The 13,369-nt window shown below is 35.1% G+C and overlaps 1 protein-coding gene across 2 annotated transcripts in view; it reads left to right on the forward strand.

The window, feature by feature from the left end:
- ST7L (suppression of tumorigenicity 7 like) overlaps positions 1–13,369 on the forward strand; it is a 44,109-nt gene that overhangs the window by 12,202 nt on the left and 18,538 nt on the right. For both annotated transcript variants that reach the window (XM_026675172.2, XM_026675173.2), the window contains exons 7-12: positions 504–658; positions 4,439–4,536; positions 6,226–6,340; positions 8,513–8,585; positions 9,761–9,863; positions 12,942–13,092. In XM_026675172.2, the coding sequence (XP_026530957.1) occupies positions 504–658; positions 4,439–4,536; positions 6,226–6,340; positions 8,513–8,585; positions 9,761–9,863; positions 12,942–13,092 (695 nt within the window). The remainder of the gene's footprint in view (positions 1–503; positions 659–4,438; positions 4,537–6,225; positions 6,341–8,512; positions 8,586–9,760; positions 9,864–12,941; positions 13,093–13,369) is intronic.

A 13,369-nucleotide genomic window follows, 5' to 3' on the forward strand; every position in this document is an offset into this window, starting at 1 on the left:
CAAAACCTCTTTGCTCTATGTGGCCTAGGCAAGTGAAAAAGTTGGTATACCCATGGTCTAAAAAGAATTTAATTAAAATTCTGAATTTTAGAATTTCAGTTTAAATATAAGGCATAAATATAAGTTGTCCCTTGTTCAGTTCTTTAAATAAGATACAATATTTTTTTGAGGCTGAACTCTTCAAATGAAGTATGAAGTGATAATGTGAAGATAACTGGATGTGTTTCTGCCATTCAGTTCTTTAAAAGAAAGTGCACAGTGGAAGTCAACATATGCTTCTTGGCTATATATTAACTTCAGTGAGTGAACTAGGAAAGCACATGCCTTACTCAGACTTATTACAAATTTCCTATTCAGAAAATCTTAATTGCTGTTATTATAATATCCAAATTCAAAATAAATCCTAAGTTTGTTTCTCTTTAAACACAATATTTCGTTGTTTATTTATTAATACACCATATGACTCACTGGGTGGCTTACAGAATTTTCCCTTTTCCTTTCAGCTGTGCCACAGCATACATTCTTCTGGCTGAGGAAGAAGCAACTACTATTTTAGAAGCTGAAAAATACTTTAAACAAGCTCTGAGGGCCGGAGAAACAGTTTATAAAAAGTCTCAGCATAGCAGTTCACAAAATCCACACCATGAGGCACAGCTTAGTAAGTATTGTTGCACAAATTGTTTAAAATCGGTAGATTTGAGATTGGTCTCGCTGTAATCTTTAACACAAAGGCTAATACTTTTTCACTGATATGGAGTTAAAAACAATATAACACAAAATTGTAAATCTTAGGTCTTCCAGTTTGAAGGGCTTCGGCGACAGATAGAAATCCGCGATCATGCGCGGTTTCTGTCTGGGCTCGCCGCTGGAGCGCCCCGAGCTGGCTGATTTCGGGGCTTAGCCACCCCATAGAGGTGGTGAAGAGGGGGGAGACCGCCAGCAGGGTCAAGGAGAGCCGCTTCTCCTCCTCAGCTGGCCATTACTCCCTTTCCCGAAGGCGGTTGCAGCGGTGGTCAGAAATGGCCACAACAAAGAAGAACTCGACCGGAAAAGAATGTGCAGGAGGAAGATAAGAAGTGAACGTTTTGGCTGACCGGGTTAAATTGTAAAAGCAACAACCAAGGTACCCTGGAATTTAAACCTACAAAAAATTACATCGCTCCCAAAGAAGAGTCTGAAGCAGCGAAGGAAAGTAAAAAGGGAAAGGTTTGGCTTTTTTTCCCTTCTCTCTCCTTCCCTCTACTGACAATTAAGAGACTTAAATAAGAAATCGGAAAAATCCGCTTTGACATCAATAGGCAATTAAGCTGAAAATAAAACAAAATGCCAAAGGGATAATAAAGATTTCTGGACATTAAAAACTTTCTTTTTCATAAGCAGGAAGGGAGAGAAAAAGAATAAGGGCAGGATCTGAAAGAGGGATGAGACTGCCTGGAATTAAAAAGAATCTAAAGTAAAACTTCAACAAGACTTCTAAAAGATACATTTTAACTGAAACTTTGCAACTAAATAGTAACCCCAGGAAGAGAAAGTGAAAAAAAAGAGCAAAAAAGAAACAGCTTGCGTGTATTTGGATTATTTGGTGATCTTTGGATTTTTGATTATTATATTTGAATGACTAAAATCAATCGGGTGGTTGTTTAAAAATTTATACAATGGCACCTCTTCTGGATGAATTGAAAATGGAACTTAACAAGTACAAAGAAGATGCACAAGAAGGGAAGGGTTCTTTTGGCTTCGTTTTTCAATTCTTAGAAATGGAGATTTGGAACTATGAGAAACAACAAGAAAAGACTGCAAAACAAGAAGACTGGGACAAAGAAAAAGCCATCTTTAATGAACAAATAATTCTATGTGGGGAAGAAAAAGGAAAGGGGGGAAAGAGAATGGAGAATTTAAGACTTAAAAAACAACCGAAGAAAAGAAAAATAATTCAAAAAATAAGTATAATACTGGAAAGCAACAGAAAAGGGGAATACAGAAGAGAGAAATAGAGGTAGAGAGACAAGGGGGTAAAAAGGGGAGAGAGAAGAAGAGAGGGAAGAAGGAAAGGAAAAGAAGTTACAAAGGACTGGAGCAAGATATAGAGAAACAGGACCTATTTAGAGATAATGGGTGAAAATCTAATTGAAAAAGGGATTCTGTAAAGGTACATAAGATTGTATTGTTATATCAGTAATAGAAATAACTTTAGAAAATTGGAAACAATGTATGATTAAAATGAGGGATAAAATAGTTAGTGTAATTTAGTGAAATGTTTGTGAATAAAATAAGTGAAATAAAATAAATGAGAAAATTGAATTAGGAAGGAATGGAAACATTTTAATTAGTTAATGTTTTATAAAATATAAGTGAAGAGGGGGGGAATTAACTATGGAAAGCTTATAATTGTTCCCATAGAAGTATGATATTTAATTGAAAAGTAATGTTAAAGATGTTAAGACTTTAATGAATATTAATATTAATGATAGAATTGAATTGGAATGGAATGTTGTTTTAATTATATACATTTATAATTTTTTTCTTTTTTTAAGAATACAGTGTGTATTTTAAGAATGTACCAAGCAGAATCCGAATGGAAGTTATGTATTATATTGAATGTTACAACTTTAGGGAAAAGATATACTCCAATCAGTAACTACAGGATAAATTTTGTTTAATGAGAAAAGATAATAGATAATTGAAACAGGACAGACAAAAGTTATAAACACAATGATCTGAATTGAGATGAGATAATTAAAATAAAATTGAGAAAATTAAAAGAGGGGAGAAGCTATGCAGAAAATGTAAAATAATAATAAGATATGAAATAGAATATAAAAATGAGCATGAACCTGAATTTGTGTCTGTATGAAGAAATGTAGCCTGGGATTATGCTGCTTTCAAAAAAGATGTTTTATTTGTATTTTTTTTTCTCTTTGTGAAAACTCAAATAAAATTTACAAAAAAAAATTGTAAATCTTAGATTAGAACTGATTATTGTACATTTTAATTTTACTGCAACAGAAAGCAGTAAAATTGATCTGACTGAGCAACCTATGAGTGTCCATTTGACAGATAATCTGTCAAGTCCAAAGATGACACAGTGAAATCCAGTTGAGTCCAATGCTTTATTTGCTTCAGTGTTTATTTTCCAAACTAAAGTTCTTACCCTAATAGCCTAAGAGATTCTAGGGTGTGGCTACTCCGAAACTTTTTCCCCTTTCCCATCCAGCACAATGCCTTAATTTTTGATTTTCTCTGAAATCCTTTTCGGTTGACTTTTCCCTAAGAAACCTATGCTTCAAACATTCCCCTCTGCTTCTTCAGGTGCACATGCCATCACATCTTCCTCAATGATTCTTTGTCCAGCAAACATTCAAAGTTACAAGAACGATGAATGAATGAAAATTTAAAAGAATATCTCTTTTATTTTTTATAAACACAATCTTTATGTATATAGCAACATCTGCATAAAATGTATTTCACCCAGTGTAATAGTATTCTATTAGAATCCCATGTATAGTGAGTATTAAAAATGAAAGTAAAACATGTAATATTTACTGGTATTCTCTGCATTTTACATTTTTATCGTCAATAAGTATCTTTATACAAAATAATAAGATATACTGTGCATATGTAAATAAAACCTCAGAGAGATAGAATTATTTATTGGCCAAGTGTAATTCTACACACAATTACACAATTGTACACACAATTGTCTTGGTGCATATGCTCTCAGTGTACATAAGAGAAAAGATACATTTGTCAAGAGTTAAGAATCATAAGGTACACTTAATAGTAGTCATAGGGTACAATAAGCAATCAAATCATACTAGGAAACAGTATAAATCATAAGGATAGAAGTGACAAAGTTACAGTCATACAGTCACAAGTGGGAGGGATGAGTGATAAGGAGTGATGAGAAGATTAATAGTAATAGTAATGCAGACTTTGTAAATAGTTGGACAGTGTTGAGGGAATTATTTGTTTAGCAGAGAGATGGTGTCAGGGGAAAAAACTCTGATTAATGCCAATTCTTCAATGTAGTCTGGCTGCCAATTGTTGTTAGTCATTTGATTCATACTTCCATGCTGTCCAGGATGCACCATGAGAAGGCGAACTAGCATCATACCCCTACCTAACAATTTTGACATCAACACATAGTGGAAAGCCAAATGGGAAGTTATATAGATGACCCTACACAAAAGGTGCCGGGTTTTGACCTTCATCGCCAGCATTGGTCAACTGAACAGGATCCGTATCCAACGTGGTATCTGCCAGGACTCATTGTTTAAGTGGGGTCTTGTCTCTACCCCTCAATGTGACTGTGGTGCTCCTTGACAAAATATTAATTTTGAACTACTATAAGTCCATGTATTTGTCATACGCTAAATAAATAAATCTCAGAGACAATGGTTAGTTTTGACAATGATACATTAGATGAATCTCTTTTCAGGAAGAGACACCAATGTATTGGTTTATGTGAAAAGAAGACTAGCTATGTGTGCAAGAAAGCTTGGAAGAATTAAAGAAGCAGCAAAAATGATGAGGGATGTAAGTAAGATATTTACATGGACGTGTTTAAAGAAATAGTGTTTTTTCATTTTCTCATTTTTAGTTGTTTTAATTTATTAGGTAAAAGAAGATTTATAATGTATTGTGATGAATAGAATAGAATACTTTAGAATACTTTATTGGCCAAGTGTGAATTTGTCTTGGTGTAAATACTCTCAGTATACATAAAAGAAAAGATACATACATCAGGAGTCGAGAATCATAAGGTACAACACTTAATGATACTCATAGGGTACAATAAGCAATCAATCATACTAGGAAACAGCCAATATAAATCGTAAGGATACAAGTGACAAAGTTACAGTCATACAGTCACAAGTGGGAGGGGATGGCTGATGAGTGATGACAAGATTTAACAGTAATAGTAGTGTAGATTTTGTAATAGTTGAACAGGGTTGGGGGAATTATTTGTTTAGCAGAGTGATGGCTTTTGGGAAAAAACTGTTCTTGTGTCTAGTTGTTCTGGTGTGCAGTGCTCTATAGCGTCGTTTTGAGGGAAGGAGTTGAAACAGTTTATGTCCGGGATGTGAGGGGTCTGTAAATATTTTCACAGCCCTCTTTTTGACTCGTGCAGTATACAGGTCCTCGATTGAAGGCAGGTTGGTAGTAATTGTTTTTTCTGCAGTCATAATTACTCTCTAAAGTCTGTGTCTCTCCTGTTGGGTTGCAAAACCAAACCAGACAGTTATAGAGGTGCAGATGACAGACTCAATCATTCCTCTGTAGAACTGGATCAGCAGCTCCTTGGACAGTTTGAGCTTCTTAAGTTGGCACAGAAAGAACATTCTTTGTTGTGCTTTTTTGATGACATTTTTGATGTTAGGTGTCCACTTTAGGTCATGTGATATAGTAGAACCTAGAAATTTGAAGGTCTCTACTGTTGATACAGTGTTGTCTAGTATTGTAAAAGGTGGTAGTATGGGAGGGTTTCTTCTAAAGTCTACCACCATTTCTACTGTTTTGAGTGTGTTCAGTTCCAGATTGTTCCGGTTACACTACGAGGCAAGTTGTATAACTTCCTGTCTGTATGCGGATTCGTCGTTGTAAATAAGGATGGTTTAAATTTGCATAGTAAGGCCATGTAAATTGAACTCAAAACACTGAGGATGATTTTGAGTATGAAATAGATGTAATTAATCTGAGATAGCAGTTTTTGAAATTATTATACTTCTATCTGCCACAGTCAAAATGACTATTGTCAACTTATAATCTTCATAACTTGAAAATTGATTTTTTTTAATTCACAGTATTTTTTACATCAGTATTGTGTATTAATGTTTTTTTTTTTAAAAATGATTTTGGATTATGATGGCCTGTACCTTCTGATTCATTTGGATGTTAAGGATTATTAGGATGCATTTCCAGTCATTTCCAGTCAATGGACTTTTCCATTTAGATGACTTTGCTTGTTTTAAGAGCTGTGTTGGTTTTTGTGACTTGGTGTCAGTTTAAATGAAATCACAGCTTATTTTTTCTCTTGTATTGGTTAGGCTTGTGAGTGGAATAGCTGCATGTTGGCAAGAAATTTTGCTTACCCTCTTCTGCCTTTCAGCTTCTGGCACTAAAGAAAACATTTGGAAATTTGTATTGTCTACATCTCTGTAAACTACACTCATTTTTACCAAAACTTTAATTGTACATAAAATATTTTCCTTCCCCTGTTTATAGTTAATGAAAGAATTCCCTGTCTTAAGTGTATTGAATATCCATGAAAACCTGCTAGAAACACTTCTGGAACTACAGGCTTATGCAGATGTCCAGGCAGTTTTAGCAAAGTATGATGGTAAGAATGTATAATAATTATGAACTTTATGTTTCTGCATTGGCAATAAACAGTGGGAATGGGGAGGGTAGTAAGATTGTGTAGGAGAGAAAATTAGGTGATGGTGATTGTTTGACATAAAGAAGACTGGTAAGTAAATGAATGTTAGGAACACATATTTATAAAGCAAAATCACTGGCTATGTGGATCTTTAGTAATCAAGAAGAATAAAAGTTATAGATAATACCAAACTGAAATAAAATAGTAACTTGCAACTGGTTCAAAAGAGTAGAATATAGATCATGCATTTCTCTCTTTGTTGTAGCTATAATTCAAATCATAGCAAGGGAAATTTGTTTTAAAACTACATATAGCCTACTTTTGTAAAGTCCCTACCCTTAGGCAGATCACTTAACACAGGGGTGTCAAACTCAAGGCCCAGGGCCCGGACCCGGCCTGTGGTGTACTTAGTTCTGATCTGCAGGGGATGTCCTAGAAACAGCGAAGAACCGGCCCGTGATGCTACTGCCTGCCAAAATGGAGTTTGGGAGCCCGTTTCGCTGGCAGAGCGCTTGAGCCACCACAGTCCCCCCCCAACACGTGTGACATTGAGCTGGCCATGCCCACCCTGGCCACACCCATCCCAGTCCTCTCAGGTCAAGCACAACCCTGAAGTGGCCCTCATTGAAATTGAGTTTGACATTCCTGACTTAACATAACAAAAGCTCCTTAGGTCTGTTTGGAGCACTGAACTTTTGTTGTAGAAATCCATTATTAAATATTACTATATTCATTTTTACCTCATTACCTCATTTATATCCTGACTTTTCTCTTGGATTCTCAACATTGTAGATCATTTTTATTTCTACACATTTAACTGGTGAGTTAGGTTAAATTGAGAAAAAGTAACTGCTGAGGGTCACTTAGTGAGCTCTGTGATCAGGTGGGGGCTTGAATCTCTTTAATTCAAAACTGCTGGACCTGGTTGTTCTGGACCTGGTTGTTCTGGAGCAGTTCCTGTTCCTTCTACCCCCAGAGATGGAGGGCTGGGTGCGGGAGTGTGGAGCAGAGACCAGCTCCCAGGTGGTGGCCCTGGCGGAAGGCTTCCTTCTGAGCCAGGCGGAGGAGCAGAAGGAGCAGGTACAGTTGCAGGTGAGGGTTTTAAGTCTTCCCCTCCGCCATGAATCTAATGATCTTCCATTGTTAATTTTGGATGGGTTAACAGTTCTTCAGACATGGTGCTTGATCTGGAATCTTTCTGCACTAGTGCCTTTAGCAGGTGTGACCAGGTAGGCCTTTGCACAAATGCATCCTATGCTCCATTTGCACCCATTCCTGGATTGGGCGGCAGTGGTCATTGTCACTCATACCCTAATCACTTGCCAGTTGGGTTATTGCAGTGCACTGTATATGGGGTTGCCCTTAAAAAGCATTCAGAACCTTTAGGTGGTCCAGAATGATGCAGCACATGCAGTATTGGAGGCCCCATGTAACTACTGCCAGATGAGCTATCCTGGGTCCCAGTATGCTTCTAATTTAGAGTATATGGGTTGAGGTCATTTGCATGATTGCCAGTGCCCAAAGGTTTCTCTCTCTTATATTAAATCCAGTGGAATGGGCATGCTTCAGGTTCCCTTAGTAAAAGACTACTACCTGGTGGGTTTTTGGAAGCCAGACTTCCTGATTATAATACTTGCCTTATGAAATAGCTTTGTCCTAGAGATTTCTAAGGTCTCATCCCCAAAGGGCTTTTGAAAAACCATGAAGACTTACTTCTAGGTTTGTAGGAATGTCAATTGAGTTAATGGAACCTGGTACCTGTAGAGAGACATATTAATAAGGTGCTTTTTATAGTGGCATCAATGTGATTTTTAAAATGGTTGTGTTGTGTATTGTGTTTTATATTCTATTCTTGCTCAGAGTTCCATTAGGAGATGCATGGCTATATAAATTTGTAAAAGCAATCAATCAATCTCCCCAGCCCAAATCTAGTATGCTCACTGCAACACTTGGTTGAATATACTAAATGTGGAAACATTGTAAGAAGTATATAATTGATTTTTGTCTTTCAGATTTTAGTCTCATATATTTAATATAGAGATAATTTCCTGTATAAATAGCTGTTCAAGGAAGGAATGATTTTGAAATGTTTCTTACTTTAGGATCTAAAGACAACCATTTATTATTCCATAGATATCAGCCTTCCAAAATCAGCAGCAATATGTTACACAGCAGCACTCTTAAAAGCAAGAGCAGTTTCAGATAGGTAAGTGAAATATTTGATAGGCATACTGATATACAGAAAGCAGTTATAACACATTTTCATTGTTGCATCATGGCAATTTTACTTCCAAATTGATATAAACGATAACATAAATCAAATGTCTTTTGTTGTCTTTTTTTTTAAAAAAAAATCAACATAGCATTTAGCCAATGTTATTATTCTAAAATAATGCCTTTTTTATAGCAAATCTTTTTCATAAAATCTTTCTTTCCTGCCAAATTGCTGCTAAAATAGCAATTGGAATATAGACATATACAATACATAGGCAGATGAATTCAATTGTTACCATATATAGTAGATATCCACACTATTCATTTCTAAACAACCACTTCAAAACTGTGTTATGGGAAGTGATGTTATGGGAAGTGACAAAGCGAATTACAAATGTTTGGTTTTCTAATTAATTATTCTGAGTTAGCAATGACTTTTGCCATATGTATACCATCTTATTCAAGCCAAGGGCTACATATAGCCTTTGAGTGAAATGCTGGGAGAAGCATTCAAAAGGGGATAAAACTTGGTTAACATAAAATTGATTTGCTTAAATGTAAATAAAATGACTTAAATTAGTTGATATGCATACTATCCATATATTTAAAATTAAAATTCAGAAGAAAATGTTGGGAGGCTTTGGGGGAGCCATACCTAAAATTTTGTTTGCCATTTTGATTTCTGTAGCTATAGGAAGATGGTTTGAGACTATGTAGAGTAATTAAAAATGAAGTTTGATTTAGCTTGCCTGACTAGTTTAGCTATATATTGAGTTTATTCAGTGTTTCACAATTCTATTTATGGTTATTCAATAGGTATTTATTCAATAACCCATTGAATAGCTATAAATAGATAGAATTGCAAAACACTAACCACAAGGGCTGGATGCTTACAACATATCAAGCCAAACAATCTTTATCAATATTTTTCCTGAAACTGTGAAGCAAGGAAAACTTCATGTATCTGAGATGCACATATATATTTATTTGATAAGTAGAAAAAAAGCTTAGTTCTTTATTGGATTACAATTTTCTGGTATAAGGATATTAATACTACTAATTTGAATTTTTGCTCCTATCATTTTTTTTCATTGCTTTATCTTTTAAGATGCTAGATTATGGATTGTTTCTGTTTTGTAATATAACAAATTTGGAATATTGCTATAGGTTTTCTCCAGAAACAGCTTCTAGAAGGGGACTTAGCACAGCCGAAATTAATGCTGTAGAAGCAATACATAGAGCAGTAGAATTTAATCCTCATGTTCCAAAGGTAAGTACATCCTTAACATTCCTCACCTCCCTCTTCAGAGACAAGTGCTGATTAAATGCTGATGACATTTAATTAGGATTGAAAGAGGATCTTCACTGATCTTCTAAATGCCAAAAGAATTTGTGTATTTTATAATTTTTTAAAATCATTTCTCTACATAATATATTATGCATGAAATATGTGTGAATAGACAACTTTGCAATAAATCCCATTAAAATAATCAGATAAAATCCAGGAGACAACATGGGGAAAAAGCAAGAGGAAGAAGTTGAACCACCAAAATCCCAAACTTAACTGCCATGGTCAAAAATATTGAAGGCCATTGAATTATCAGGAAAGGCCAGGATGGATACATCCCCCACAACTCCACAAAAGGACAATCAATGCTGTCATAGTACTATGTCCCAGTCTGAAATCAGACTGGAAAGGTTCTGGATAATCTGCTTCCTCTAGGATTTCTATATATGATTACACTTACAAGTGGGAAAATAATTGTAAATCCCGGTAACCATAATTTTGTATGACCGTTATAAAAAAGCATTCTTTCTATCATTGGCAGTTCCATGGTTATCCCAGTATGTAAATCAAAGGATTCTATCCTTAGTTTGTGTAAGGGAAATATAAAAATATTTATATGAATACATTATTCTTAATTTGAGCATATTTGGAATACTTAGATTTATTTTTATATAATATAAGTGTAACAGATTAAAGACTTTCTGTAAAATCTGTATTGCCCAATGGGGGAAAAAAAGAGAATGAGAAATTTTATGCCCAATTCATCTTTTCCTAAATAAATGTGTATACAGTAATTGGAACTTCAAATAGCCATTGTTGTCACTGATAATATATTACCCTTACAGCCTTAGTAATAGAAGGATGGCTTATCCCTAGACTTAATCCTCTTTTGATAATCAGGGTGTCCAAATAATTCTTTCCTTAAGGTTTGACTTTATTCATCTACTCTCTTGAATATGCATTGGGAGAGCTAATTGCTGTAAGGATTTTCTGCTTCCTTGCATGACTGATCAAAAGAGCAGCAAATTCATTTCAGGCAGTCTCATTTCTTTACTTCTGCCGTTAGGGTGGGAGACTGGGATGTATTATTATCCAAGAATTAGGTGTCTGTCCTATTTCTTCTGGACTACTGTGTCTTTGAGGTGTTTAATATGTTTTATGTACTTCTGACTGGTATCACATATCAAGAAAACTAGTATAGTAATAATTTTATATTCTTATCTAGTATAACTTTCAGAGTTCATTTTTTGTATTATTGTGAGTTATATGTCAAGGGGCTGTGGAAAATAATATGTCAGAGTTTTTAGACCCACTTTTAACTTTGATTAAAAGATTATTTTAATCAAAGGTAACTGTGGGTCTAAAAACTATAAACAAACACCAAGCTAATGATTTCATGGACTAAAAACAATAATAGCAGAGGCTGAATATTTGATGCCACTTTCACATTATGACAATGTGTGAATGATTCCTTAGTGGTTTAAAGAAATGATCAAGAAGAATTAAATAGGATTAGTAAGAGTATTGCCCTCCAGTAAATAGACTCAAGCACTAAGAGAAGAATCAGTCAGGCAGTAAATGCATTTGGTTTGACCACTGCAACTTTGCTATATTCCTTAAAGAACTGGAATGGGGAAAGTTAAATCCTCTAAACTGGATTAGTAAATAATTACTTTGTTTGTGTATCTGATGGATACCACAACTGATGGATACATAACAACTTGGTTACATTCTTAGAGTTTTGTTAGTTATATTTTTAGAATCAACAGATGTATTGGGTACAATCAAATACTGTACCTAATACTTCAAATATGAAATTGAATTAACTATTACTAAATGGAGTGGGCTAGTTCATAAATTGTAGACATTAGTTAATTAAATGGTTATAAATATTTGGACTTTCACATGCATAAAATATTTTCAGGGCATGACAGTATTTTTTGGGTGATAAGAATCCGAAATAACACTGGAAGGAAATAGTTATTAGTTTCATTTACAAGTACATTCTAAGTATTTGAAAATAATTTATTATATGCATTTATTTTACTTTCTGCTTCAGGTTTAGAATCAATAATGAACTCAATAAGAAAGTATCTTCAGTTGCAATACTAGGACTGTTCTGACCCAAGCCTTGTTCAAATTAAACACATACAAATTGTGTATAAAAGCAAACCTTTTTTAATGTGGCACTGGAAATTCAGTGCATTCCCAGCCAAGAAATATTTAAACCTAATTGATATCAAAAGCAAGCCCTTTCAAGGTTGCAAAAGGCTGCCAAGAACAGAAGACTAATTACTGATTAAATTCCACTGACAGAAGTTTCAAAAACAAACTGGAGTAAGCAGGGCTTCAATGAAGACTATGAGTCTAAAGAACTTCTTTGCTTCCTGAAAAGAACACATCCCCGAGGGCTGGTTTTTATCCCTTATGGGAGGGGCCATCACCTTCCAGCCTTATTCCCAAGTCACCCTTGCTGCTTCAGCTGCTCTTTCTTTCGAGCAGCCCTGTGCGCACGTGCACTGGGCACAGGCTCCCTGGGGTCCTCTGCGTCACTGCTGCCAGAGTCCACAAGCTCCAAAGGTAGCACCTCACTCTCCGATAGTCCTGGCCCCTTCCCTGCATCACACACAGGCCCCTTGTCCGAATCCTCACTATCAGAGACCTCTGCCATCCGTACCTGCTACTGGCGTACCACAACAAGGATAGAAGGAAGGACATTGCATCAAAAACATCAGTTTTAAAATTTGCTGCTTTTTTCAGTATAGGAATTTGAGACTCATTTGAAACCTATTTGGTGATGGATAACTCCCAACTATAATGACCAAGCACATCACTTTCGATTTATATGTATGAAAGTATGTGATACTATACTTTTGTAATATTCCCCCCCCCCTTTTTTTTTAAATTGAATTTGCAAAATAATTCACATTTTCTTACAAGCAGAGTTTTCTCTTTCTGGTACATAAATCCATATTAAAGCAATTTAAAAATATTTACAAAGAAAACACTTATGTGTTGTGTTCTGTATAGTTTCTCATCACTTCTCATTTTTTCTTCCAGTACTTGCTAGAAATGAAAAGCTTAATTTTGCCTCCTGAGCACATTCTGAAGCGTGGGGACAGTGAAGCAGTAGCCTACGCATTCTTCCATCTTCAGCACTGGAAGCGAATAGAAGGGGCCCTTAACTTGCTGCACTGCACATGGGAAGGCAGTAAGTGTATTCTGTCAGTAATACAAACTTTTTTTTTTACTAGTCTAATGCAATACAATAACTTAATATAGTAAAATGTCCTCTGACACATTTTAGCAGGATCTTTGAATTGATCACTTTGTTTTAATGGTAGTGGATTATAGTTTAAAGCCATAATCTGTTGATGGCTTACATAAACGACAGCTTGATAGTAAATTAGAATTTGAAACCATGATCTCTTGTTGACTTATAGCAAAAAGACAGTTGTTATTAGCATTACAAACCTTAGATGGAATTG

Source organism: Notechis scutatus, chromosome 3 (genome assembly GCF_049901735.1).
Source record: "Notechis scutatus isolate UNSWTSFEM ecotype Mainland chromosome 3, rNotScu1.2, whole genome shotgun sequence".
Taxonomy (NCBI): domain Eukaryota; kingdom Metazoa; phylum Chordata; class Lepidosauria; order Squamata; family Elapidae; genus Notechis; species Notechis scutatus.